The following is a 25294-nucleotide window of genomic DNA, read 5'->3' as shown; positions in this document are numbered from 1 at the left end:
ATTTAGGCGCAGACGATGTACCGCCGCCGAAACCTTCGAGGCAACCGCAAAACACGACGGATCAATCCCAGCTAACTACCGCTGCGCCGGTCTCGACGTACATCGTGGCGCAGAGCCCCGAGGTTCTCGCGCAGCTTATGAAGGATAATCAAGCCAGGGGGGTATGTCCCTCCGTCTACACAACACCCGCGTCGCCTTTCAATACCCTAGCAGTACAATTCCAAGACGAAGACCAAGTCTTAACCACAGCCCTGGTCTCGGATCTACCTTTTTGCGATCCGGCCAACTCGGAACCTTCCGGCTCCCACGATACCCACTCCGGCGATTCCACTTTATCCGACACTAATCTCGACTCCCTCGATTCCTCGGACACTCCGCTCATGTCCAGCTTGACCATTTCGGAGACGGCGCAAACTCAATCCTCTCCGGCCGCGAACAGAAAGCAGCAGAAGGTTAAAGAGATGCAAAATTTGTACGCGGTCAGCTCGAAAGTGGTCGGTTCCGTCACCGGCGATCTGTACTCTCCCGTGCAAAAGTTCACAGCTTCCACTGCCGTTCCCATTACAACGATCGCGGCCACGTGCGGCGAGATTTACGGGCCGGTCGCTAATTTCACGCAGAGCTCCGCTATCGTTGGCAATCTTAGCCAAAGTCCCAGCGTAGGCGGTAATTTCGGTGAGAACCCCGGTAACTTTGGGCCTAGTAGCTTGAACAGTATCGTAGTAGGAACGAACAGCGGTCAAAGTCAACCGTCGAGTTTCATTCAGTTGACCGCGAACACCGCGACTCAGGCGTTCAGCGTCTCTCAATCGATGAGCCAGAGCACTAGTTGCGTTCAGCAAAATCCTGCCACGGCCGTAGTTTATCCACGCGTGTCGATCGTTAGTTCGGTAAACGCTGCCATTCCTGTATCTAACGCCGAGTGCCTATACGGGCCGGTGTTGAAGTTCCGAGCGCAGACCAGCCAGAGTCAATCGGCGACCGATTTGAAACCCGTGAACGCGTCGGTCGTCTCTGCCGTACCGAATCCTAGAGGCAATTTAGCGCACGTCACGACTCCCGGGCAAAATCTACAGGCGCAACCGATGCACGCGCAGAATTATCAGCACCAACAAATCTACTCGAACATCAATCACCTGGCATCGCAGCCGATGTACCTGCAGCATGTGCAGAACGTCCAGAGGCCCGTGATTTATCAGCCGGTTTCTTACGTCGCGACGCAGCACACGAGTCAGCAGAGTCAAGCGACCGGCGCGAACCCGATTTACACGGCCCATGCGACTTCCGTCACGGTGGTGCAGGCTCAGAAGGTCCCGGTCTACGTTCAACAGATGCAAGCCGAAATGGCCAGTCACGTGCAAACTACGAACGTGAATCAGCAGTTGCCTTACGAGATGGCACAGAGTCATCCTGTTCATTTCGCCACGTCCGTGCTTCAATCGGCCGGACAGCAACAAATTCATCCGAGCGCGTCTAACGTAGTCGTCGTCCCGGCTTCCGTCGCCGTGATGCACCACGGTCAGACGCCGCAGAGTAACATCGCGAATTTGCAAACGACCGCGACGAATCCGACGCCGCAGTACATACCGCAACCGGTCCAGATGGGAATCGTAAGATCCAGCGTGCCTCAAATGGCGACCGGCGTCGCGAAAATCACCACGTTCGTTACCCAAAAGCAAGACGAACCATTGACAAGCTCGACAGACGGTACGCTCTCCGGGTCGCTGATATCTTCCGCTGTCAGTGACAGCACAATGTCATCGAGCAGCTCGATGACAGAGGAGGCACAGCAAGACCAGGTTTGGCAATGCCTCCTAGGAATGAAAATCGCATCCTCTACTCTGCCAATTATTTTATTTTTTATTTATTTTACTTATCCGATTCGAGCGGCACCGTATCTTTTTAATTTGCAAACCGCGTGTACATACAAATGCGTAATTATACTGCTTCTGGTACATGCAGCGCGCTCACCTGCTCGTTCATATTCACACGATTAAATGGCCCTTTTTCTCTCGTTTATTGTATACAGGACGGTCCTCTCATTTTTATCAGCCATAATCCGAATTAATTTTATTTTGCAGTTTTGGTAGGCTAATCTTTGTATGCATGAAGCGACAGTGACAACGTCGTCACTGTTAACAAAGCTGAGCTGCATGTAAACGAGTATGATTGCACTACTATTGTTCTGATTATTGGTTTTGCATCGACAATTATGCATCTCTTTAATTTTATTGTGTACATACGTCTTATTAAATACGCTGTGATAGTGAGCCGCCCCGAAGCCTTCGCAAACGGACGGTTGAGAATAAAGAGTTTTCTTTAACTTTCAGAGGAATGCACAGTCTCAGTTATTCGACAGCATTACGGAAAATTTCAGCGGTGGCATCGACGATGAACAGAAATTGCTGGAGCAACGACTATTGGAGCAGCAACGGCAATCGGAGGAGGACAGTCGTTGGTTGGCAAGAGAAGAGGTGCGAATCGTTCGCGATCATCGCGCTTTTCATAAATCACATTTTACATAAACGATTATCGTAATGTTTAGAAACGCTTATCCATCGCAACGAGCGGAGATGAGAGCGCGAGTCCTCCGGTTCCACGTTCGGTCACGCAGTCACCGAGTCACGAACAGCAGCACAGCGCTAATACTGGTTCCCTGGGTTCCGATAAAGGCAGCGACAAAGTAATCATCGTAAAGGTACTGTACCTGCCCCGTTAAAGTATGAACGGTATCACGAGAAGAGTTTATTTGTTTAGAAAATGGAACCTACGCCCACCGCGGATCTGGATAGAACGAATGATAAAGTTTACGATTGTACAACGAGCGTAGTTCGCGCCGTGATGTCCCTCTCCCAAGGTATGAACTGTTGTAGATAGTTAATAATACGCTCGTTCCTGGTAATGCATCGGCGATATCGAAACGTAGGAGTTCAGCAGAGCAAGGCCGATCAATATTTGGACTTGGTGCGCAAAGTGGGCATCGAATTGAGAGCACTGCTCTCATCTGTCGATGTCCTGATGGACATCTTACCCATTTCTGCTCATCGAGAGGTAGAAATGGCGCATAAGGTCCTCAGCAAGGATATGGCAGAACTGGTAACAGCGATGAAACAAGCTCAGAAGTACAGTGCTACTACGCTGGACGCCGAATATCGAAAGTAAATGCCCGGTTTCGCGTGCAGTTCGTTCGATACTGACGTTTCAAAATATAATTTCATGGAATTTCAGGGGGATGCTGTCTGCGGCTCACATCTTAGCGATGGACGCAAAGAATCTTCTAGACGTGATCGACTCGATACGCATTCGCTATCCGTACGTAGATAGTCAGATTTGTCAGAAGCAAAACCATATTAACGTCCCGCAAGAATCCTCGGCGGAGAATCGCATCCGCTCCAGTCAATCCGGAGAACAATTTCTGAGGAGAAGCCAGTCGAGCGAGCGTCAAGGCGCGACATTCAGACAGAGCCAAAGCGGTGATCTTCTACACAGAATGGGTCAATCCGTCGATCGTTCGTTACAGGTAAATTGTACACGACGTAAAAGCCGATGACAGACAGGATTCGATTACTTGTAAAATCTGATTGATTCAGGGCAGTCAAACGGACGTTAGCAGCGGTTCCAGTTTAGAGAGAAGGCATCATATAGTCACGAACAGCCTCGAGCGTAACTCAACGACCAGGAGGCAAATGGCTACGAACAGTTTAGAGAGAAAGCGACCGTCGTTATCCTGTAATATCAGTCCCATGAACAACTCTGTAAATCTGCCACCGATGATACCAGTTACCTGTAATTTAGTCCAAACGGTAGGACCGGTCGTTCAACCGGTCACGACAGGTATCAATCAACAGTCGGTATTCGCGCCTAATAATAAAACGACGAACGAAAGTCCGACGACCGATAGCTAACAACGAGACACGTTGCGATAAGATAAGCTGTTATTTAGCTCGCGAATGAAAATCTGTTGAAGCAAGGCCCTCGATTCCTGGACGTAGCGATTGTCCGGAAATAAATCGTATTGCTCGATCAAGGGAGAACTTGGAAGTGATCGTATGTACATAAACTACGTCGTACAGTTACCCATTCACGTCTTACGCATGACTCAGCAACAGGAGATTTAGTATTCGTGCTTTATAGCTCTTTTTGACATTTAATAGACATTGTCTACACGTACTTATAGATAGGACAGTATTCGTTAGACGTAGCGATAGGATTATCTCCGAGAAGCGTAAATCACAGCTATAAAGAAATCACTCCAAAGCTTTAGGATTATTGTTAATTTGTTATTGTACGACAACATGGACAGAGTGATGCAGAAAATTTTCTTGAATAATAATTTTGTTCGTATGATATATACACGTGGCAATATACTTGAATTTTTTCTTTATAAAAGATTTGAATCGTCAAGAAATATCTTTTTGCGTCACCTTGTAAGTAGGTAGTCGAATAATTATACGTATAGATATATATATAGATATATAGATATATTTATAAATATATTATATATATATTTAAACGATCAGTTCGGAACATTGCGCGCAGAAAGTTTCATTTCGCGTAGGACACAAACTTACGAAGTTATCTTTACAATTTTATAATTTAATAGTCTGTTTCCTGCTACGAGGAGTGATCATAATCGTAAAAAAAAAACTGGGACTGAATGTTATTTCTATTAGGTAATTATTTAGCGATTCGTACCGATTAACGTGAAATTTATATAAACTGTTTTATAAAAAAACAAATCATTCTTCGCAACGGCAAGTCAGTTCCTACAAAATATTTATGAAAAGAAAAAACAGAATTTCATCTCTTCGCGTAAGGATAGTATCGATAACTTGTCAATGCAATGCGCTTGTAAAAACAGTGCATTTACGGATCTATTGATATTCCATAGATATAAAGTATTCCATTCTTTTTTTTTTACACGTTTGTTACTCCCTTTCTTGTTCCTGGGAGGATTTAGTTTAAATGAAAATCGACTGATATTTACATTGTTCATTTTATACGAAGCGTAGTTTGCAGTAGTGATAACGTGCCAACGTGTGCTTATACAATTTTGCCGTCGTGTAACAGATTGAAAATGTACAGTAACATTCTAATGCATCGTCCCAGGGACACATAACGACGTTTGATATTGCTATTGCATCTGCATAAATAATTTTATTTGAATAACCATGTGTAAATAAAATAATCAAAATTCATACATATGATTCGACGACATCGATTGAACAAACATGGTATCATTTACAGTTAGACCGAACGTTATTCTGTTTCACTTGTTTATCGAAATTCCATCGATACCTTTAAACAAAAACATTCAATCTTCTTCTTGATCTACGTTCATGCCATCTCCGGTATTGCAGCATTATATACGCATCATTTTCGTCCCCTCTTTTCCAAGTGTATAATGTAATTATCGTCAAGTATGCCATGACGAATATCGTAACGTGTGATGTAATAAAATTATTAAATATTTAGGAAGGAATCCTGTCCTTCGCGCGGAATGTACGAGTTTTAGAGAACTGCATATCTTCGTGGCACGATTAATTAATGTGCTTGACTGGTGAATCACCATCCCGATTTCTATATAAATTGACTCGAGGATAATAGAAGCTTAATTTATTTTTGTTCGGACGATAAAATTTTACAAGTTTCCGCTGCTTGCAACAAAATAACGAGTATATAAAGTATTCATAATTGATAGTGTGCACAATCGTTCGTGGGAATGCAGCTTGTTAAAAAGAGAAGGAGGAAATAGGCACTAAAATGAAATCAGTCTGTCGTTCATTCAGTCATTCATCTTGTTATTGTTATAGGCAGTAAATGATGCAGAGAGAGAGAGAGAGAGAGTGTGTGTGTAAACGTATAAAAAAGTATTTATAAAACTGTGTAAAGGTAACTATGTATTATGACACGGAGCAAAGTAATAAACAGCAAGAATGATTTCGGCATCAGGAAGGATCTTCTATTTACCGTGCTTCGAGCTGTAATGTTTGACACCATTAATCACCGAACACCTGGCGTATTTCGTTAAAGCTGCGTTCACGTTCATTTTCTGACTCGTTAAATTTCTGTAAAGACAACATCAGAAAGATCATTTATGTTTAACCAACAGGTTCATTCTTACGTTATGTACGGTGTAATCTCTTCGACTGTCCACTTATCCTTCTCTTTGAAAAGTGCATTAAATCGTTCGTTAATATCCTTTGGTAGGTCGGTCTCTGCGTAGGATACCACTTCCTTCTCCATCGTTAAACTGTTCCACTTGATAAGAGCGATCCCGTTCAAGTACTCCTCTTTCGGTTTTATCTCTACATACAAACGAGTTCAATGTTTCATTCGTACGCACGTCACGTATCTTTATTACGAACATTCTTGTATACTTTCTGGCGTGCCGATATTCCATGATTCCATGAACTGCTTGTACTCAGTGACTGGAGAAGCAGCGAGGAGGACCTTTGCCAAAGTTTTACAACACTGCTCCTCGTTATATCTAAAACATTGCGAGTAATTGAAACGAACGAAAGCCACGCATTCGAAACCTGAGAGAGATCGTTCACCTATGTAATCTCGTTCCATCCTCTTTAGATTTGTCACTTGTATTTGTATACTTTTTAAACAGGGTATCAAAAACTGGTTTGGGTATAAAGTCTTTTAAATGGTCATACGTAAGTTCTCTATCCACCTCGTCTATTTCCCAACTAAATTCCTCGAAGAGATCTAACATGAGGGTCACACATCGAACTTTGAATTCGAACGATATCAACCGAAAATAGCCTTGGGACAAAAATAGAAGACAGCTGTATAATCACGTAACACGGTGCTACAGCTGTTACGTAGTTCAATACCATCAATATTGACTATGAAGTAATCGTTCAAAGCTTGAACCAGTTCCTCTTCGCTAGCTTGTATCTCATTTTGCAATCTACGCCAATCGTACAGATCTTCTTCAGGTATCGACGATTCGTATTCGACTCCCTTGTAAGACGTCGGTTCGAGTATAGTGAATAATTTTTCCAATCTGGGCTCACATTCCTTTGCCTTAAACATTAGAGCAAAGGTTTGTAACAGAAGCTCAGAGAGATCTTTGCCTTATATAGATACCTCAAAATATGTATGAAAAATCCCTGAAATATTGAGAACCTTCATTGTTCTATCAGGTGTGTCTACGTTTGTTTGTTCAGACAACTCTAAGTTAGGTGTTAACATCAGGGAATTCGATATTTCCACTTCTTTGACGTCGTACGTTCGATTTTTAGTACAGAGCACCACGGTATCATTCTTACAGCCCTGAAACTTTAAACTGAAATGTTTCAGATGTAATAATAAGTGATGAACAAAATCTGAACGAACTCAAACGAACGTGTACCTCTCTCCCTTCTCGATCGTCTTCAACAAGTTCTCATCGAGTTCCAATAATTTTACACGCTCGTGCATATCGCGTTCTCGCTCGGAGAACAAGATCTGCGTTACACTTTGCAAGTCTGATTCCTTAATAGCAGCCAGCTGCAAATTCTCCCGTACATCTTCTATCGTCGGCGAGTAGCTTCGAAAAGTTAAAAGGCACATAAATGATACATTCTCAACGCACGCGAAATTCGGAATCTTACCCGGTGCTCGTTGTTTCCATCGCGTGATGTTTAGGAATGTTGCAAGCTAAATTATTAGTAACTCATTCAAAGATGGTCCTGTTGAGCACAAAATCGTTTTATCGTCGGTACAAAATTATAATATAGTAAATCCAGTTCTATCCCAGCGCGTCTATTTCCATTTTATACCAATCGTAACGTAAATCACAAAGATGGAGATGTAGTTTCGATTCATCGGGAGCACGATCGGGAGTGTATAGGATCGCCAGTGGCCATATTAATTGCCGTTCCGTTATTAGAAAACTTTGTCGTGATCAAAAAGTCTGAATTTGCACAATATTCTTTTCCACCGAGGTACGTACAATTAATCACTGTTAAATACGATGCAATAAAAAAAAAATAAAAAAATAAACATCAAGTATATTTTCGTCCGAAAAGCTGCGATGATAATTGCAAAATTGAGGCAATGAATTGTTCGGTATCAATTCTTATTTATCGGCTTTCGACAAATATTTACAGTGTCGTTTGTTTTTTTTCTGTCGATAGACAAGTGTTAGATTTGTCGGGGAATGTCGTGTTTTAACCTCCTGACATCCGTCACAAAGTAGAATATTTTATCCAATAGGCGGACATCTATTTGTAGTATATTAATTAATGTAATTTTTCATTTAGAAAAGCGACCATCCTATAAAACACAAACATGTCAAGCGACGTGAACACCCAGGCGGAGAAGGTACGTTACGTGGAGAATGTAATGCATGCTAAATTTTTTTTTATGACAGTTGGGATATGTGACGTGTATTTAAGAAAGAAAACATACGTACCGTTACGATTGGGCTACTATCATAACTGCAGTTTCATTAATTCCTCTAATTGGAAAAACAGGAAAATTATGGTAAAGCCAATATGTTGATTAATGATAATTTTTCTTTGGATCAAGCCCAATGAGGACGAAAGTATCGATAAACCAGAAGAGGAAGAAGGCACTTCATCTATTGATCTGGATGCGGTACCTATTTCTGCAAATTAAAATTTTGCTGCTTTTAACAGTCTCTCTCTCTCTCTTTCTCTTTTCTGTTCCTTGTATTGCTTGCCTTCGATTACTAACAATAGGGTAGTTGCACGTTAGTTCATGTACCAATAACATCTAAACCTGAATATATGCATACAGCGTAATGTACGGGAGTGGGATGATCTTTTAGGAAGAGAATGGGATTGTTTACGGGGGCTGCGAGGGACCGAACGCGATGTACGTGAAGCTCGTCAGCAGCGATGGGCACGAGTTCATTGTTAAACGCGAACATGCTCTGACCAGTGGGACGATAAAAGCTATGTTGAGCGGGCCTGGCCAGTTTGCGGAGAACGAGGCTAACGAAGTTAATTTCCGTGAAATACCGTAAGTTCCGTTTCGATCTCGCGAACGATGAGGTCTAAATCGCATATTAAATTACGTTACTTTCAGATCTCACGTACTGCAAAAGGTTTGCATGTATTTTACATACAAAGTGCGGTACACGAACAGCAGCACGGAGATACCGGAATTCCCAATTGCACCCGAGATCGCATTAGAATTATTGATGGCTGGCAACTTTTTAGACTGTTAAAAATAATATGTCGATAGCAACTGATTCTCGGGCATGCCGTTTGTGACAGTCTAGTCTCGAAGGACTAAGCGATTCAGTTGTATTTTAAAAAAATGTTCATCTTTGCATTTTATATTTTGCAGTTACGTTTTTGATAACTGAACATAATTATGTTATATTGGGCATTGAATATGCGAAATCAAAGTAATCAGTGAATCAAAGTTTCGTTGGTCGTCGTCTACGCTGTTGATTTGTATCTCAGTGACAATTGTAGAAAAAGGTTTGCGTTGTACACAGTTGACACAGAAATAATTGATATTTTCATTTTTGAAAATATGTTCAATACGTTATAGACACATCTTTACTTCTGTATAGAAATATTTTCTTGGAGTTTCCCTCATCCGTCACACAGATCACACGATTATTTTCGAATAAATTCTGTAAAGGTCTCCTATATTTTTTTCATGTAGAAAGTATGACATAGGCTTATAAGTAGAACATGTTATATTTAGAAATGTATAATGTGATATAATATAAGGAAAGAAGAAGAAGAAGAACACGCAACACATTTTTACGAAATCTTTATAAAGAAATGTGTACGTGTCAGACTGTACTCTAACATGATTAATTATAAGAATTGGATTTAACCTCCCTCGTTTCTTACCTCCGTAAGCGAAAATGCAATAGTATTTAAACTGATTTCATTCTTAATTAAATAATAAACAATAATTTAATAAATACCACAATGGAAACCAGTTCTATTTACACGTTTTACTTGCTCTTGGCATCTTTCTCAATGTCCTTAAACTTGGCTTCTAACCTTTTCGAGTACGCTGCCAGTTTATACGCAGCTTGCTCTAATTTCGTTACACTATCATCGATCTCGTTGATATTGTCCAAGATCGGTTGCAATTTCTCGTATTTCTCGTTTAAAGCATCCAGAGACTGAGCCACACTCGAGGATATCGTCTTTAACTCGGTGTACTTGGCGATCGTTTCCTTGTTCAAGCGTTCCAACAAACGATAGTCGGCGTGTGTGGCAGTAAGCTCTTCCTGCAAATATTCTCCGGTCTTTTGAAACATCGTATTAGCTAAACGACTGAGATTCGGATCGTGCGGATCCAATGCCTCGAAACTGCTCGTGCTCGTCGACAGAGTAGTTCCACGTTTAGGTGATTCACACCTCGAATTCAGATCTGAATTCTCCGAGAACGGAGGCTGCTCGATCTGAGGGTCCTCTTTCACCGATTCTTTAACCGACGTCATTGCCGCGGTGAACGATTATATCTTTAACAATAACAAGTTGAAAACTCCCACAACCTCTGACATTACTGTCACTGTCAGGTTCAGTTCAGTGTTCAGTCCTGTTTAGTCGGCTGAGTCGGCTCTGTCCATGGTTCAGTGTGATAGCCAGTGATAGCGCAGTAATAAATGACAAGTCCGACACGTGAACGATAATTTACTGTAGTATAAGAGATAAGAATTAATATGTAGAAAAATTGGTCTTTTCCCTATCTCAAGTGTTTACATAATAATAAAAAACAAAATCTTCAAATCTCCTGTACTTGATCAGTTAATCCTTTTACACGCATCTGTCTATGTCCTATTCATACTTCGTGATGTTTTGTGTCTGACTACCGCGTTCTTAAAAATGTTTCAAGAAGAATTCTTAAATGACATAAACAAGTTTGATATCGAGTAACAGAAATATATTCGATAACGGTGTATAAAGAGATTAGCACTCAATTTGCAATTCATCTCGTCTCGTTGTAACGGTAGCATCAGCATCAAACAGCAGGAACAGTCAAGTGTCAGCGGTGTCAGCTAGTATACATCTACATTGAAAAAAATACAAACGTGTTGCACTGTACTTGACACGAGAATCGTTTATATTCGGTACTTAATTATACATTAATAAACATGGATCAATATAATTTATTGTCAACTAAAGTCGGTTTCATCGGCGGGGGAAACATGGCAAGTGCTATCGGCGCTGGTTTAATTCGTAAAGGTAATAAAATTCTATTGGAAAGACAACAGCCGGCGATCAGTTCTGGATGAATGAAAAATTGGTTTTACAGGCATTTTAAGTCCGAACAACGTTTGGGTCTCCGCCCGTACAAATAAAACTCTAGGCTTTTGGAATGATCTGGGTGCACATGCAACATTAAAAAATGGAGAAGTGGTAGACAATTGTGAAATCATATTTTTGGCAATGAAACCCCATATGCTGGATGATGCACTCAGTGGTATCTTGTCAACGATAACAAAGAAGGGTTCACATATACTGTTTGTCTCAGTTCTTGTAGGAGTCACGTTGGAGACTTTAGCTAGTGTAAGACCATCAAACATTTACCAACTCCAGAAGATTCATTGAATGTACGTCTCATTTTCAGAAACTAAAAGCTATCGTCGCATATCCTAGAATAGTCAGATGTATGCCCAACACTCCAATGATGGTTGGAGAAGGAATAACAGGTACAAATTTTAATGTTCTTCGTGTAATTAATATGCTTGATATACTTTTTGGTTCTAGTGTACTGTTGCATGAACACAACGGATCAAGACGAAACTATGGTGGAAACGTTATTTTCATACATCGGCATGGCAGAACATGTTCCCGAGTCTCTTATGAACGCTATAGGTGGTCTTTCAGGATCTGGTCCTGCTTATGTGAGCGATACAAGGGAATTTACGTTTGTTGAAAACAGTTGTTAAAATTAAATGAAATTTCCAGGCATACCTCGTTATAGAAGCATTGGCAGACGGTGCTGTCAAGATGGGAGTTCCAAGACCGATGGCAACTAAATTTGCAGCACAAGTATTAGTCGGAGCTGGTAAAATGGTTTTAGAGACTGGCAGGCACCCTGGCCAGTTGAAGGACGAAGTATGCTCGCCAGGAGGTACAACTATCACAGGAGTTCATGCCATGGAGACTGGACAAGTCAGGTAAAAACCATTAACATTTGTATCGATACATTTTATGACTTAATAAATGTATTTACAGAGCTTCCATGATGAATGCAGTTGAAGCTGCAGTGAAAAAGGCAAACGAGTTAACTTCTAAGATAAAATAAACTTTAGTGTGAAAGATTGAAGCTGGGTAAATGGTGAACATAAATTATGTTATTTTTCGTATAATATTTTTATAAGATGTGATGTACTTTGACGATGTAAACAGTGGGAGTAAATGAAAGGGTTATATAATATATATTATATAATATACACGCATTTAATTTTAATTCATCTTTACACAGAATGTACTTATAGCTATCTTATAGCTTATAGCTTATGGGTTGTACTTTAATAAATCTTAATTAAATCTCGTTGTTTCTATACTCTACGAAAAAGATTTCACGTTTTTGAATACTCTACGCAACGGGACGGATCTGTAGGGTAATATTCCTGGCACTTAGTCATTAGCCTCTTTAACGCTTGAATATATTTTCTCTGAGTCTCATCATTCATCACATGTGCCACGTTCTTTGAGAAAATCTTTTCTCTTCCGGTTCTCGCGTGAATACCGACCATAGTTACGCCGATAGGCCACGGAGAGTTTCCTATTGCCATTTGCAAGTACGAATCGCTGGCCAATATGTAATTTCGTTCGAGTAGATGTTTTACGATCTCGGTCAAACTGTCAGTGATATCTTCTGGTAAGGACTTGTTTTTTAATTTCCTAAGCAAGGGCTTTAGATATTCTCTCGTTTGAGCATAAGTAGCACTGGCCATTTTCCCTCTGGTACCCATTTTCTCGGCAGTGCTCCTACTGTTTAATTGATTGCCCCACATTTGCACCAAGAACTGTATGAATTGCGTGATAACATTCATGTCAAAGTCTCTATCACCCTTGTTCAATTTGACAGACATCTTCTGCAAATCTTCGTAAGTAACTCCCTCGTCCGGTACGTGCACATCTCCTTTTCCATCACGATCTTGTGGTTTTGAAGATGCTAATATCTCATTCAAGTATGCTTGATCTACCTGTTCCATGGCTTCTTGAAAATCATTTCTGAAACCTTTGTTCACTTCGGGCTCAAGGATTTCACATTTCCTCAGCCGTTTGAACGCTTCTATCTCTGATTCTCCGAACAATAATATAGGCTCGCTTCTCTCGCGTAATCTTTTGATCACTTCGTGCCTAGGTAACGTTAAATGCTCGGAACTACCGTCAGCTACGGAGTCTTCTTGTTGACGGATCATGTTAACCGCTACATCCTCATCTTTATTCTCCTTCACTTCCTTTACATGGTGATCTTTCGCAATCAATTCACCTCTTCTAAAATATTTTCTGTTGTTCTGCAAGACGTTGCTTTCCTCCAGTTGTTTTCTCTTTTTCATTATTTCAGCTCTTAAAATGTCCATCCTAACCAAGCTTTTATTACTTGTAAAATCACTCTAGTAGTATTTGTTTAGATTTATTATAAAAATCGGCGCATAAACGTTGTAGGTGAAAAGGTTAAAGTTCGTGTACTTTAACCAAGATCTGATAAACCGCGGTAACGGGAGAAAATTGAAAATTTAACACGATTAATAGTATACGCAATCGTAATAAATTAAATGTCTAAATCATCACAGCGCTCAGCTCACCTCTCACACTCTCACGGTCTCACCTCCACTACTCCACTCCACTCTCACTGACTCTCACACTCTCACCTCTCTGAGAAGTACTGAGAACGTGAGAACACGTGTCCACAAATCGGAGCGCTAACCTCTTTTTACTACGTGCAACTACGTGTAATAAGTAATAACTGGCGATGGTCTATGTATGACACGCCGAATCGGATAGATTACATCAGTGTACCAGCCGGTACCGAATAATTTGTCAAACAGTAATTGATAAAGATGATGGAGAAACTGCCTGAAACGATCAATTTCCCGAAGGAAGAGGCGATCATATTGGAACTGTGGAAAAAGTGTGACGCGTTCCAAAATTGTCTGAGACTGTCCAAAGGAAAACCAAAGTATTCATTCTACGATGGTCCACCGTTCGCGACGGGATTGCCGCATTACGGGCATATACTCGCAGGAACGATAAAAGACATCGTGACAAGGTATGCCTATCAAACTGGTTATCACGTGGAGAGAAGATTCGGCTGGGATACTCACGGTTTGCCCGTCGAATTCGAAATTGACAAGGAATTAAACATAAAAGGTCCCGACGATGTTGCTAAAATCGGTATAGCGAATTATAATAAGGAATGCAGGAGCATAGTAATGAAATATGCGACGGAATGGGAAACGATTGTTGGTAGAATTGGCAGATGGATAGATTTCAAAAATGATTATAAAACGTTGTATCCTTGGTACATGGAAAGTATATGGTGGATCTTTAAGGAGTTGTACAACAAAGGTCTCGTCTACCAAGGTGTCAAAGTTATGCCCTATTCCACGGGCTGTAACACACCCTTGTCGAATTTTGAGTCTGGTCAAAATTACAAAGACGTTGTGGATCCCTCTGTAGTAGTGTCGTTTCCTTTGATGGACGAGCCAGGTGTCTCTATTCTTGCCTGGACCACGACACCCTGGACTCTACCCAGTAACATGGCACTCTGTTGCAATCCTACTTTCGAATATGTAGAAGTGAAGGATTACTCTTCTGACAATGTCTACATCATACTAGAGTCAAGTTTGGATCTTATATACAAATCTAAAGAGTCTTATACCATTCAGGGTAAAAGAAAGGGATCTGATTTAAAAGGGAAAAGGTACGAGCCTCCTTTTCCGTACTTCCTACATTTGAGGAACAACGGAGCTTTTGTGGTGTTAAATGATACGTACGTTACGGCAGAATCTGGTACAGGAATTGTTCACCAAGCACCATACTTTGGGGAAGATGATCATAGGTGTTGCCTGGAAGCTGGAATCATCACGAGAGACCAAGAGATCGTATGTCCTATCGACAGTTGTGGGCGTTTCGTGGAGCCGGTGCGTGACTTTGTTGGAAAGTACGTAAAGGATGCTGATAAGGATATTATCAAGTATCTTCAAGCCAACAAGAGATTAGTCTACAGTGGATCTACGAAGCACAGTTATCCATTTTGTTGGAGATCTGATACACCTTTAATATACAAAGCAGTGCCCTCGTGGTTTATAAGAGTTGAATCTATAAAGGAGAAGCTGATCGCAGTGAACAGCAGCACTTACTGGGTGCCAGACTATGTAAAAGAGAAACGGTTTGGTAACTGGTTGAGAGACGCTCGGGACTGGGCTGTCAGTAGGAATCGTTATTGGGGTAATCCGATCCCGATATGGATTTCAGAAGACGGACAAGAAATCGTGTGCGTAGGAAGCATCGCAGAGTTAGAGGAATTAACGAACACGAAAATAACGGACATTCATAGAGAGAGTATCGATCATTTGACCATACCATCGAAGCGCCCGGGGTGCCCGCCGCTGCGACGCGTACCCGAAGTATTCGATTGTTGGTTCGAATCTGGCTCGATGCCGTACGCCCAAATGCATTATCCTTTCGAGCATCGAAGAGAATTCGAAGAAAGTTTCCCAGCCGATTTCATTGGGGAAGGTATCGATCAAACTCGTGGATGGTTTTACACACTTTTAGTTATATCAACAGCTCTCTTTGGGAAAGCTCCGTTTAAGAATCTTGTAGCCAACGGTCTGATACTTGCGTCTGACGGACAGAAAATGTCAAAACGCAAGAAGAATTATCCAGACCCTATGGAAATTATCAATAAATACGGAGCGGACGCTCTTCGTTTGTACTTAATCAATTCTCCCGTTGTAAGAGCGGAGAATCTGCGATTTAAGGAGGAGGGAGTCAGGGATGTCATAAAGGATGTATTTCTCCCGTGGTACAATGCGTTTCGATTTTTAATGCAAAACGTCGAGAGATTTGAAAGAGAAGAGAAAGTTAATTTCGTGTATGACGATTCTCGAGGTGTATACTCCGATAATATAATGGATAGATGGATCCTGTCTTTCACGCAGACTTTGTTACAATCTTTTAAACGAGAAATGCAAGCTTACAAACTGTACACTGTGATACCGCACTTGGTAAAATACATAGATAATCTTACTAATTGGTATGTACGAATGAATAGAAGACGTATAAAAGGGGAAGGCGATTCGACCGATTGTCAACAAGCATTGACAACGTTATTCTCTGTTCTTTATACAATAGTATGCGTGAATGCACCGTTCACACCGTTTTTAACAGAATTCATGTTCCAGCGCCTGGTGAAATTACTTCCTCCGATAAAGGGTAACATGGACAGTGTACACTATCAAATGATACCAGAATCTAATCCGCAGTTGATAGACGAGAAGATTGAAAGTGCCGTATCTTACATGCAGACTGTGATTGAGCTCGGACGTGTAGTAAGAGACAGGAAGACCATTCCCGTCAAATATCCATTGCCGAAAGTAATAGTGATTCATCAAGATCCTAAAGTATTGAAGGAACTCGAAACATTAAAGTCTTATATCCTGGAGGAACTTAACGTGAAAGAGTTGATAGTTACCACAGATAAGAACAAGTACGGTGTTAAACTGCGGGCCGAGCCAGATCACAAAACTCTTGGAGCACGTCTCAAGGGGGAATTCAAATCCGTTACTCAGGCTATTAAAGAACTTGACGATGAACAATTACAAGTATTTATCGCGCAGAAGGAGATCACGGTGCAAGGTCATAAATTGGAAGAGCAAGATTTACGATTGATGTTCAGTTTTACCGGGCCAGCTGCGGAACAGCTGTCTAAACAGTATGAAGCTCATAGCGAAGGAAACGTTCTAATTCTGTTGGACGTTACACCCGACGAAAGTATGCATAATGAAGGAATAGCGAGAGAAGTAATTAATCGCGTACAGAAACTTAGGAAGGAAGCTCAGTTGGTTCCATCGGACGAGGCAATCGCGTATTACAAGATACAAGATCAAGACAGCAATTTAGCTAAAGTAATCGTTAGTCACAAAGAGTTGATCGAGAATGGGACCAAGACCCGGGTAGAAGATGTAACGAAAATGTCAAGTGAGGCTAATATAATTATTAGGAAGATGCAGAAAATTAAAGGCATAGACATGGATCTTATTTTAGTGAATCCTGGGATGGGTCAGATTAAGAACGACGAATCGATTGTAGAACCGTTTTTGAAATACGCGAACGTTGAACTTGCAGGCATGAAACCAAGATTCGGTGCGACTAGTTGTACGGGTACTGTATTATTAGAAATCCCAAATTCGCCAGCCTCTATCTCTTACGAGCAGTTGAAACACGAGATCGAGTTAATATTCGGTATTTACGGCTGTACCTATGATTTGTATGCAGGCAATAAATTAATATCGCAGGAGACGAACATTTCGTCGTTGCATAAACAAACGATAAGAATAGTGAAGGCAGGTTCAATTGTGAGACCAGTGTCCGCGGAGCAAGAGGTGCCGGTCTGTAAATTTGTTAACGTTAACAGTATTTCGGGAAGAGGTACTATTCTTTTGGAGAATCCAAAGGGGAGTTTCAATTTAGACGACACGATGTTGAAGCAACGATTAAACATTTTATTTAAAACATCCAACTTGACTAAACTCGTGCCGAAGCTGGTGAACGAGTTACACGGAAAGACACTTGAATTAAGTTAAGTTCTATTTAAAAGTAATTTTCATTCATTATTTATTTGCGTTTAATCACATACGTCCTCCTCGAAGATTTGGTAATTTCATAGCTAGATTGTAATTCTTCGCCTTGCACGAGGACCTGCACGATTCTTGGGAAAAAACAAATTTCAACGATTTTGTACAACTAAAATAATAAAAGATCATTATCATAAACTATACAATTGTATACTTTGATTGATTGAATTTATTTCTGCATTTCAATAAATCAAGATAAACTAAAAAATTGTATTTACATAAATTTAAATCAATGAGAAAACCACAAGTTCCACTGACGCAAGAGAACGTGAAATAAATACGAAACTGTTTATTTCATATTTAATAAAAATTGTGACGGTGTATGATCTTTCTATTAACTACTATAGTACACTGTATTACAGAAGTAATAATAAAACACTGTCAACATCATTTGTTAGAAAATATAACAAAACTTTTACGGAGATGACATCTTTTCCTAAAAAGTTATAATTACGATTATTTAATAAACCGTGAAAATTATGTACATACACTGTTGACGATTTTTATCAACTTTTTTTTTAACAATTTATGTGACGGTGCTTGAAACTGAAATTAACATCATAAGCTCCGGAAGATTATAAAAGTATAATTGGTTTCTTCTAGTACGTATGTTTAATTATAGATCGTACATCGTTACGAATGCATGACTGTACTTTGCACGTAAATTGAGAACGTAGAAATGTGATGAAATTTTTTTCGTTGAGAACATTGCTGCAATTAGTTCCTTGCGATATTTATTATGCCCAATTAAATACACGAATAACGTTTATCCAGGATTTCACAAATACGTCTGAGCGAACAAATGCTATTAAAATAGTAATCGCGTTCGAATTTATTGCACCTCATATTTTCGTGAGCCCTGTTTACGAACTGGTAAAAATAACAACTTGTATGTCTCGTTCTGATTAATGTCAGGAACCAATACGATGAAATGATGTTGTGTTAAAAACACGTTCACAAAATCACGATCTGAACGTTTTCAACTGCCTTATTTGTCACAGATTTCCTCGTTACTGATACACCATTAATGTTATCGACAATCCGAAAATGACAGTGATCGCATATAATGCAACCGTAGCGCTCGTGGTAAAGAATTGAGCGCAGTGGTATCGGAAGTACCAAGCTAAGCTCAATATGAGAGTAACAATGATTACTAAAGGCCTGCTCAAGTCCCAGTCGTTGTGTACCGAGCTGAGTTCCGTGCCGACGGGGATGTCGGAGAATGCTTGAGGATTAAAATAAATCGGTGACGAATTGTCCAACGTCGAAGCCGAAGACGGTGCAGGGTTCTGTCGTGGCTGGTGTACCAAACAATGAACGACACAATTGTTGAACATGCCACATTTCTCCAACGTTTGATTATCGGGCTGCAACACTCGGCCATTAAAGACTAAACGCACTAACTTTTGTGCATTGAGCTCAGTTTGAAAGTGCCTCCTAGAATAATATGAATATTCAATATACTATATTATTCCGATTATTGTTCATCTATATGTTCTATACATCAGTCGAGATAGTAACCTTTTAAAATCTCCTAAAAACTCTTTAAGACTACCAGTAACCAACTTTTGATCGTCGTTTATAAACTTGAGTTTTATGCTAATTTTGTTAGCATCGTTTTCAACTTTCTGTTCTGGAGGTTCGTTACACGTCGACGACGATATAGTCGTTTCCTTGGAAGGATTTATCTTAGTTTGTTTTTGCAGTAACGTCGCGTTATCATTATTAAATGAATCCATGGCTTCGATAAGTACTTGCTCTGTAGCTGCTGCCTCGGGTGTTCCATTTGTTTCAGGAGTAATTCCTCCGTTTGCATCTATTATGAGAAACAACGAACGGTTCTAGCGTTTCTATTACAGTTTTATCCGAGTACTTTTAAACAGGGCATATCACCTGCAGCAGATGAATCGGAGGAATTCTGCGAATTGCCACCACTATTATCATCCGCAATTGTTTCTTCGTCTTCGGTCACCTCCAAATTGGGAGGTCTTGAAAACGAACTAGCATTTTGGTGAATGGCTCTGTACGTCTCAGCAAGGCGTGTGCGTGTTCTATGCACCACGAGTACTGTGCGTATCAATGGGTGATCCTCTGTAATACTTGTAGAATACCAGGCAAGCCATCCTACTACGAGGACGATCACAATAATAAAAAAGTCTGTCACTTCGTCTCCAACGCCCTCGATAAGAGTCATTTCTATGATTTAGTTGTAACCTGTGCACAAAACGATGAACATACAGTAAGAAAATAAACTGTAATATGATGCGTGTAATAATTGTGTTGTGTGGTTCAGAGCGAAAATTTATTTGAACGTGTCAACATATGCGAGTTCGTACACGTGCATATATTACAAATTTTATATTAAAAGGATGGAGTCGTTCTTTAACGTTTTTTACGAATACGAATTGACAGTGAATCGAGATGTGAGAAAAGAGTAACCCCGATCTGGTTTCAATGTCCTCAAGGTGAAATCGATAATACTTTTTTGACACAAATAATTGTGGCGGAACGATATCCGAGAATAACGCGGACGATAGCTTGCATAACTAGAATATATTTGCATTACTTTCTAACGCTTTTCAATATGCAGTACGCCAGTGTTATTTAAACGTCTGCAGAAAAACCTGAACGAGGATAACGATTTTGAACGTTCCCCTTGGTATTATAAAATAAAATTCACGTTGCCGTGCGAGTTGTCGTCTTTCGTAGAATACTCTATTCTTACCTTAATTTATACAGATCACAGGAAACGAAACAAAATTAAAGCTTCACCAAAAACATTTACAAAAATCTCATCTACAAATATCTGGAGATGACGCAGATAGTTTACGATGACAGCCAGCGACATACGTGAACCAGTTCGTAATTAAATGAAAATGCATAAACGAGCTCGAAAATTCTTAATTAATGCGATTTGAAGAGAGATTTAATGTTAGTCACGATTATTGGTGTGGTAATTATTTTATTAAGTATGCAATAACAAATGTAACGAATCGTTACTTATAGTTACTGATTGTTAGAACATGTTTGACATGCTCCATTTTACAAACACGGTAGACTCCGACGTGTGCTTATAATAAATTCATAAATGCGTTACAATGTATAAACTTTGCAGGCAATAGGCTTTATTTTATAATAATAAATGGTGAACGGTGAACGTGTACCAAAACTGTGTCACGTGTCACAGTGACAGTAGTATTGCATATATGCGTGTAACAGATGTTATAAAGTGAGCGGTGTGTTTAGTCTGGTATCAGTTACACCGTTAAAATGGCTGAATTAATTGCGGTCCCGTTGAAAAAACCGTCTGATGTTGATATCGTTAAACCGTTGACGAACGTAATTAAATCGACGTACAGCAATGCGAGCAATCAGAAAGATTATACGGAGGCAATAACGGAATTCAGTAAACTAAGGAACAACGCTTTGTGGCGAGCTTTCGAAAAGTATGAAAGTTCACTGGAGGTTATATACAGGTATGAGTCATCTTTAAATGATTGTAACTTCATTTTTAATGATGACATTATCCAGAAATATTGCATAAACATTTTATTGCGTGCGGTTTTGTTACTGTCTTACGTTGTATAATGATTGTTTTAAAAATAAACGCAGTTCCCGATCACAATTGTCAGCATTTTATGAGCTTTGTTCTAGACGTGCTAATGTCATGTAATTGTAATAAACTGATTTGACAGTAGGCAGAAACCCAATTCTAGATAGTAAACTGCCTTTAAACCCTTCCAGCTACTATGATCAACTGTGCGCATTGGAGGGCAAAATACCTGCCCACGAACTGCAGATTCCATTTAAATGGAAAGATGCATTTGATCGTACTATATTTGGTGGGAAACTTAGCCTGAGTAAGTTTTTTTTTATTTTAATTATAAGAATATAAAGAGCACTTGCTTTTTATTTGTGCTGATTAACGAGACTAATAGCCACAGAGATAAGATAAGACCAAATTACTGATAGAATCAGTACTTGTAACTTTGTTTTTCATTATACCCAAAATGAATTGTAATATTTAATTTCCAGCAATTAGCACACTAGCATATGAAAAGGTGTGCGTGTTATTCAATATTGCTGCTCTACAAAGTTCAGTTGCAGCGACGCAATCCTTAGAAAGTGACGAAGGGTTGAAACTAGCTGCGAAGCTTTTTCAACAATCAGCTGGGATTTTTAATTATCTTAAATCGAACGTTATGATGGCTATTCAACAAGAACCAACACCGGACATCAGTCCGGAAACGTTAGGTGCTTTGTCTGCCTTGATGCTTGCTCAGGCTCAAGAGATATTCGTGCACAAAGCAATTCACGATGCTATGAAGGATGGAATTGTTGCCAGATTAGCTGCACAGGCTGAAGAATTGTATGCAGATGCGTTAAAATTATTCCAAAAGGAAATTTTCAGGGCATTCTGGGACAAGGAATGGATTCCTCTGGTGTGTACATAAATCTTGACTCGATAATTCATGCGAAATACATATTGATTAGTTGTTATTAACATAGATTGCGGGCAAGCAAGCTGGGTATCGGGCAATGACCGAGTTTTATCAGTCGTTGGTGTGCAAGAATAACAAGCAAATTGGTGAAGAAATTGCACGACTAGAGGTAAATCTTATGCTCTGTCGACCAAGTATGTAGACATAAAACTATAATTGAGACATGCATGTTTAGCATTCCGTGGAGTTGTTCAAAGCTGCGCAACAGCGTTCGAACAAACCTAATTTATTCCAAGATTATGCTAATAGAGCTCAGAGAAATCTCACGGAAGTGAAGAAAGACAACGATTTCATTTATCATGAGAGAATACCGGATATTAAATCATTGGAACCGGTTGGAAAGGCTAGTGTCGCGAAATTGATAACAATGCCTGAAGTCTTTAGCGCAAATTTCAAAGGTCTGTCGGATACGATAAAAATTTTAGTAACACTATTCGTATTTCACGTATATATTCTTATGTCTAGACTTGTTTGCTGATTTATTACCCGTTAGTGTACATCAAGCGATGTCATCGTACGATGTTCGCCGCAATGAATTAGTTAATTCGGAAATTTCCAAACTGCGCGAGATGACGCAAGTCTTAAACGGGTACGATGATTATACTTACGTCTATGAGCATATTCGATTATCATCACTTGGAAATTATATTTTCAGTGTGTTGGCAAGTTTAAATTTGCCGGCAGCTATCGAGGACACAAGTGGCACCCAACTGCCTCAATCTGTGTTAGAAAAAGCCCAGTACATAAGAGACGCGGGAGGAATTAAAGCTTTGGATAACGCCACGAAGGAATTACCTGATCTATTGCAAAGAAATAAAGAACTTTTGGACGAGGTAAATAAATATATAAATCACAACTGTTGCTAGATATAATTCGTGATTATTCTTCTAGTGTGATCGAATGCTTCAAGAAGAACGTCAGTCTGACGATCAGCTGCGAGAACAGTTCAAAGAGCGCTGGAACAGAACAGCTAGTAGTAATTTAACACAGCAGTTCCATACTACTTTACGCAAGTACCGTGAAATAATTAATAACGCTGTCTCGGCTGATAAGGTAAAGCGTATATATGGAAAATAATAATTGGAAATAATGTGTTTCTAAATAAGTGTTTGTCGGTACAGATCGTACGTGAGAAGTATGAAACGAACAAGGAGGGAATGGAAATTTTAAGTTTAGATGAAAGCGCATTGATCAATGTAGTACCAACAGGCTCAGCGGTTCAAGAGAGCAATACGGTCGCCCAACTTAGAAGTCTAATGGAAAATGTAAGTCTTTCTGCTTCTCGTACATTGGCTTTTTACTTTATCGTTACATTGATTCAAGGTCGAAGCATTGAAAACAGAGCGCGACGTAATAGAGAGTGAATTAAAGTCTGCTGTTACCGACATAAAGTCTACATTCTTGTCGGCGCTCGCAAAGGACGGTGCGATCGACGAACCAAATTTATCCGTCGAAACTTTAGGGAAGACGTACGGACCTTTACAAAAACAAGTGAGGGACAGTATTGCGCGTCAGGAACAACTGATCGCTGAGATTCAAGTAGGTATAGTAATTTCGTCGTAATTAGATCGTTTCTACGATTTTAATCGTGAAACGATTACAGAGGTGCCACGCAGAATTTACAGCCGAGCAGTCTGGTACCGGTAGCGCGAGAGAGGCAATGTTATGTAAATTGGCAGCTGCTTACGACGCATTTAAAGAGTTGAAAGGCAACTTGAACGAAGGTGCTAAGTTCTATAATGACTTGACGCAGGTAAATTGATCGCGTAATAAAATATACTAATGCCGTGAGTACAAAAAATTCATAATTCGTCCTTTATCTGTAGTTGTTGGTAGTCTTCCAAAACAAGATATCGGATTTCTGTTTCGCCCGGAAAACCGAGAAGGAGGAACTACTGAAAGACTTGACGTCGAATCTGAGTCAACCCGGTCCAGTTACCACTCCCAACATTCCAGCGCATCACGGAGGTACAAATTCAACTTGCAAATGACCGTGCACATGTTCTTTACATGCATTTTTTAAATTTGATTGCGTTTAGGAGCATCCGGGCAATCCGAGACGGAAAAGAGTGGATCGTCGCAATTGCCGTATCCGACAACTTTTCAAGGGATGCCTGTACCATACGGAGCTGGTCCCACGACACCGTACCCTGCATATATTCCACCTCCTATGCCTGCTACTTATAATCCGTACGCGACGATGCCTTATCCCGCACAAGGTCAGTTTACGAAAAAGATAGAAAATCATCGTTTACAATGTGGAACGTATATTGAACCTGTGATGTAAGGACGCGTTATGTTTTTAGGAAATTACAATCCGTACCAGGTAATGCCGCCAAACTCTTTCGGTGGATTTGCTACTTTGCCACGTTACGGAAGTCAGCATCCTCATCAGGGACACCAGTATTGAAAGGAGGAGGATACTTTGCACGTATCGCTTAACGTAGCCATGTGAAACTTGTAAGAATAAGGGTAAGCTTATACCTATTTAATAGCATAAGTAATACGATCTGTCGAACACCGAACAGTAAAAGAGGAACATGTTGAATATGAATTTTGATGAAATGATATATTCCTTGATTGTTATACTTCACGTAGTTGAATTTTTATATAGAACGCGTCGATCAGTGATGTATTCTAAGCTTTAAGTGATGCTTCAGGCGAAAATATTTGAAACCAACGATGCTCGTGCAATTTATAAATATATTTTTTAACATAATATATAACAAGTGACTATAATGCCTACGAATCGCAATTATTTTGTTGCTGTGAGGACATTTTTACTTTTTTTCACATTTGCAAACATGCAATCTTATTTATATCGTCAGTACTTTGTTGCACAATATTATACGCTTTTCTTTCGCTACAAATTGATCTACGAATTACGTTAAATTCAAAGCAAACATCTTCTGGAATTTAATTATGCTTTCAATTATAAACATGACGTTCAATCTGTTTTCTTATATTTTCTGTAAGA

At 40.0% G+C, this 25294-nt stretch overlaps 9 protein-coding genes across 25 annotated transcripts in view; 5 read left to right on the top strand and 4 right to left on the bottom strand.

Annotated features, from left to right (window-relative positions):
- Window positions 1–5951, top strand: part of Fak (protein tyrosine kinase 2 Fak) — a 36689-nt gene extending 30738 nt beyond the window's left edge. For 5 of the 7 annotated variants that reach the window (XM_018022473.2, XM_026812584.1, XM_026812583.1 and 2 more), the window contains 7 exons: window positions 7–1799; window positions 2331–2474; window positions 2546–2698; window positions 2758–2857; window positions 2927–3158; window positions 3229–3520; window positions 3591–3905. In XM_018022473.2, coding sequence (XP_017877962.1) covers window positions 7–1799; window positions 2331–2474; window positions 2546–2698; window positions 2758–2857; window positions 2927–3158; window positions 3229–3520; window positions 3591–3905 — 3029 coding nt within the window. Of the gene's footprint in view, window positions 1–6; window positions 1800–2330; window positions 2475–2545; window positions 2699–2757; window positions 2858–2926; window positions 3159–3228; window positions 3521–3590 lie in introns of all 7 variants that reach the window. The other 2 variants (XM_026812585.1, XM_026812581.1) reach the window with 2 other exon arrangements.
- On the bottom strand, window positions 5781–8541 carry LOC108623739 (sister chromatid cohesion protein DCC1). 2 transcript variants are annotated; one of them, XM_018022478.2, is made up of 9 exons: window positions 8411–8541; window positions 7608–7685; window positions 7367–7543; window positions 7102–7300; window positions 6846–7038; window positions 6558–6774; window positions 6381–6490; window positions 6125–6308; window positions 5781–6068 (listed from the first exon to the last, which is right to left on the bottom strand). In XM_018022478.2, exons 2-9 carry the CDS (start codon window positions 7625–7627, stop codon window positions 5963–5965), a joined length of 1206 nt encoding a protein of 401 aa, XP_017877967.1. In that variant the 5' UTR covers window positions 7628–7685; window positions 8411–8541; the 3' UTR covers window positions 5781–5962. The 2 variants fall into 2 exon arrangements, with proteins under 2 accessions (XP_017877967.1, XP_017877966.1); XM_018022477.2 differs by lacking the exons at window positions 7608–7685; window positions 8411–8541 and having other exon boundaries at window positions 7367–7583.
- EloC (transcription elongation factor elongin C) lies at window positions 7849–9816 on the top strand. 4 transcript variants are annotated; one of them, XM_018022482.2, is made up of 5 exons: window positions 7849–7940; window positions 8259–8319; window positions 8527–8595; window positions 8789–8982; window positions 9049–9816. In XM_018022482.2, exons 2-5 carry the CDS (start codon window positions 8287–8289, stop codon window positions 9188–9190), a joined length of 438 nt encoding a protein of 145 aa, XP_017877971.1. In that variant the 5' UTR covers window positions 7849–7940; window positions 8259–8286; the 3' UTR covers window positions 9191–9816. The 4 variants fall into 4 exon arrangements, with proteins under 4 accessions (XP_017877971.1, XP_017877972.1, XP_026668395.1 ...); XM_026812594.1 differs by lacking the exon at window positions 7849–7940 and adding an exon at window positions 8088–8190; XM_018022483.2 differs by lacking the exon at window positions 8527–8595.
- Window positions 9735–10449, bottom strand: Blos2 (biogenesis of lysosome-related organelles complex 1 subunit 2). Its single transcript, XM_018022481.2, has one exon. The coding sequence runs from the start codon at window positions 10433–10435 to the stop codon at window positions 9941–9943; it is 495 nt and encodes a 164-aa protein (XP_017877970.1). The 5' UTR covers window positions 10436–10449; the 3' UTR covers window positions 9735–9940.
- Window positions 10450–10628: 179 nt separating this feature from the next.
- Window positions 10629–12394, top strand: P5cr (Pyrroline 5-carboyxlate reductase). Its single transcript, XM_018022480.2, has 6 exons — window positions 10629–11180; window positions 11251–11504; window positions 11566–11647; window positions 11706–11842; window positions 11907–12118; window positions 12177–12394. Exons 1-6 carry the CDS (start codon window positions 11090–11092, stop codon window positions 12244–12246), a joined length of 846 nt encoding a protein of 281 aa, XP_017877969.1. The 5' UTR covers window positions 10629–11089; the 3' UTR covers window positions 12247–12394.
- Window positions 12388–13759, bottom strand: Prp18 (pre-mRNA processing factor 18). The gene has a single exon (XM_018022479.2). The coding sequence runs from the start codon at window positions 13532–13534 to the stop codon at window positions 12524–12526; it is 1011 nt and encodes a 336-aa protein (XP_017877968.1). The 5' UTR covers window positions 13535–13759; the 3' UTR covers window positions 12388–12523.
- Window positions 13760–13873: 114 nt separating this feature from the next.
- Window positions 13874–17956, top strand: IleRS (Isoleucyl-tRNA synthetase). Its single transcript, XM_018022435.2, has one exon. It carries the CDS (start codon window positions 14015–14017, stop codon window positions 17762–17764), a length of 3750 nt encoding a protein of 1249 aa, XP_017877924.1. The 5' UTR covers window positions 13874–14014; the 3' UTR covers window positions 17765–17956.
- A 128-nt stretch (window positions 17957–18084) lies between these two features.
- LOC108623729 (transmembrane and ubiquitin-like domain-containing protein 1) lies at window positions 18085–20960 on the bottom strand. 6 transcript variants are annotated; one of them, XM_026812592.1, is made up of 4 exons: window positions 20816–20960; window positions 19709–20029; window positions 19337–19631; window positions 18085–19252 (listed from the first exon to the last, which is right to left on the bottom strand). In XM_026812592.1, the coding sequence occupies exons 2-4, from the start codon at window positions 20007–20009 to the stop codon at window positions 18826–18828; spliced, it is 1023 nt and encodes a 340-aa protein (XP_026668393.1). In that variant the 5' UTR covers window positions 20010–20029; window positions 20816–20960; the 3' UTR covers window positions 18085–18825. The 6 variants fall into 6 exon arrangements, with proteins under 6 accessions (XP_026668393.1, XP_017877931.1, XP_017877934.1 ...); XM_018022442.2 differs by lacking the exon at window positions 20816–20960 and adding an exon at window positions 20541–20653; XM_018022445.2 differs by lacking the exon at window positions 20816–20960 and adding an exon at window positions 20382–20462.
- On the top strand, window positions 20681–25268 carry ALiX (programmed cell death 6-interacting protein-like protein AliX). 2 transcript variants are annotated; one of them, XM_026812588.1, is made up of 15 exons: window positions 20681–20768; window positions 20931–21291; window positions 21560–21675; window positions 21851–22257; window positions 22325–22426; window positions 22493–22715; window positions 22783–22906; window positions 22973–23150; window positions 23209–23370; window positions 23439–23582; window positions 23641–23856; window positions 23921–24070; window positions 24144–24285; window positions 24357–24536; window positions 24624–24727. In XM_026812588.1, the coding sequence occupies exons 2-15, from the start codon at window positions 21086–21088 to the stop codon at window positions 24725–24727; spliced, it is 2454 nt and encodes an 817-aa protein (XP_026668389.1). In that variant the 5' UTR covers window positions 20681–20768; window positions 20931–21085. The 2 variants fall into 2 exon arrangements, with proteins under 2 accessions (XP_026668389.1, XP_017877925.1); XM_018022436.2 differs by lacking the exon at window positions 20681–20768 and having other exon boundaries at window positions 21086–21291; window positions 24624–25268.
- Window positions 25269–25294: the final 26 nt, after the last annotated feature.

Source organism: Ceratina calcarata, unplaced genomic scaffold, assembly GCF_001652005.2.
Source record: "Ceratina calcarata isolate Rehan_Ccalc_2016 unplaced genomic scaffold, ASM165200v1 scaffold289.2, whole genome shotgun sequence".
Lineage (NCBI taxonomy): Eukaryota > Metazoa > Arthropoda > Insecta > Hymenoptera > Apidae > Ceratina > Ceratina calcarata.
The sequence above is the reverse complement of the archived record's forward strand: the minus strand, read 5'-3'. Positions and strand labels throughout refer to the sequence as shown.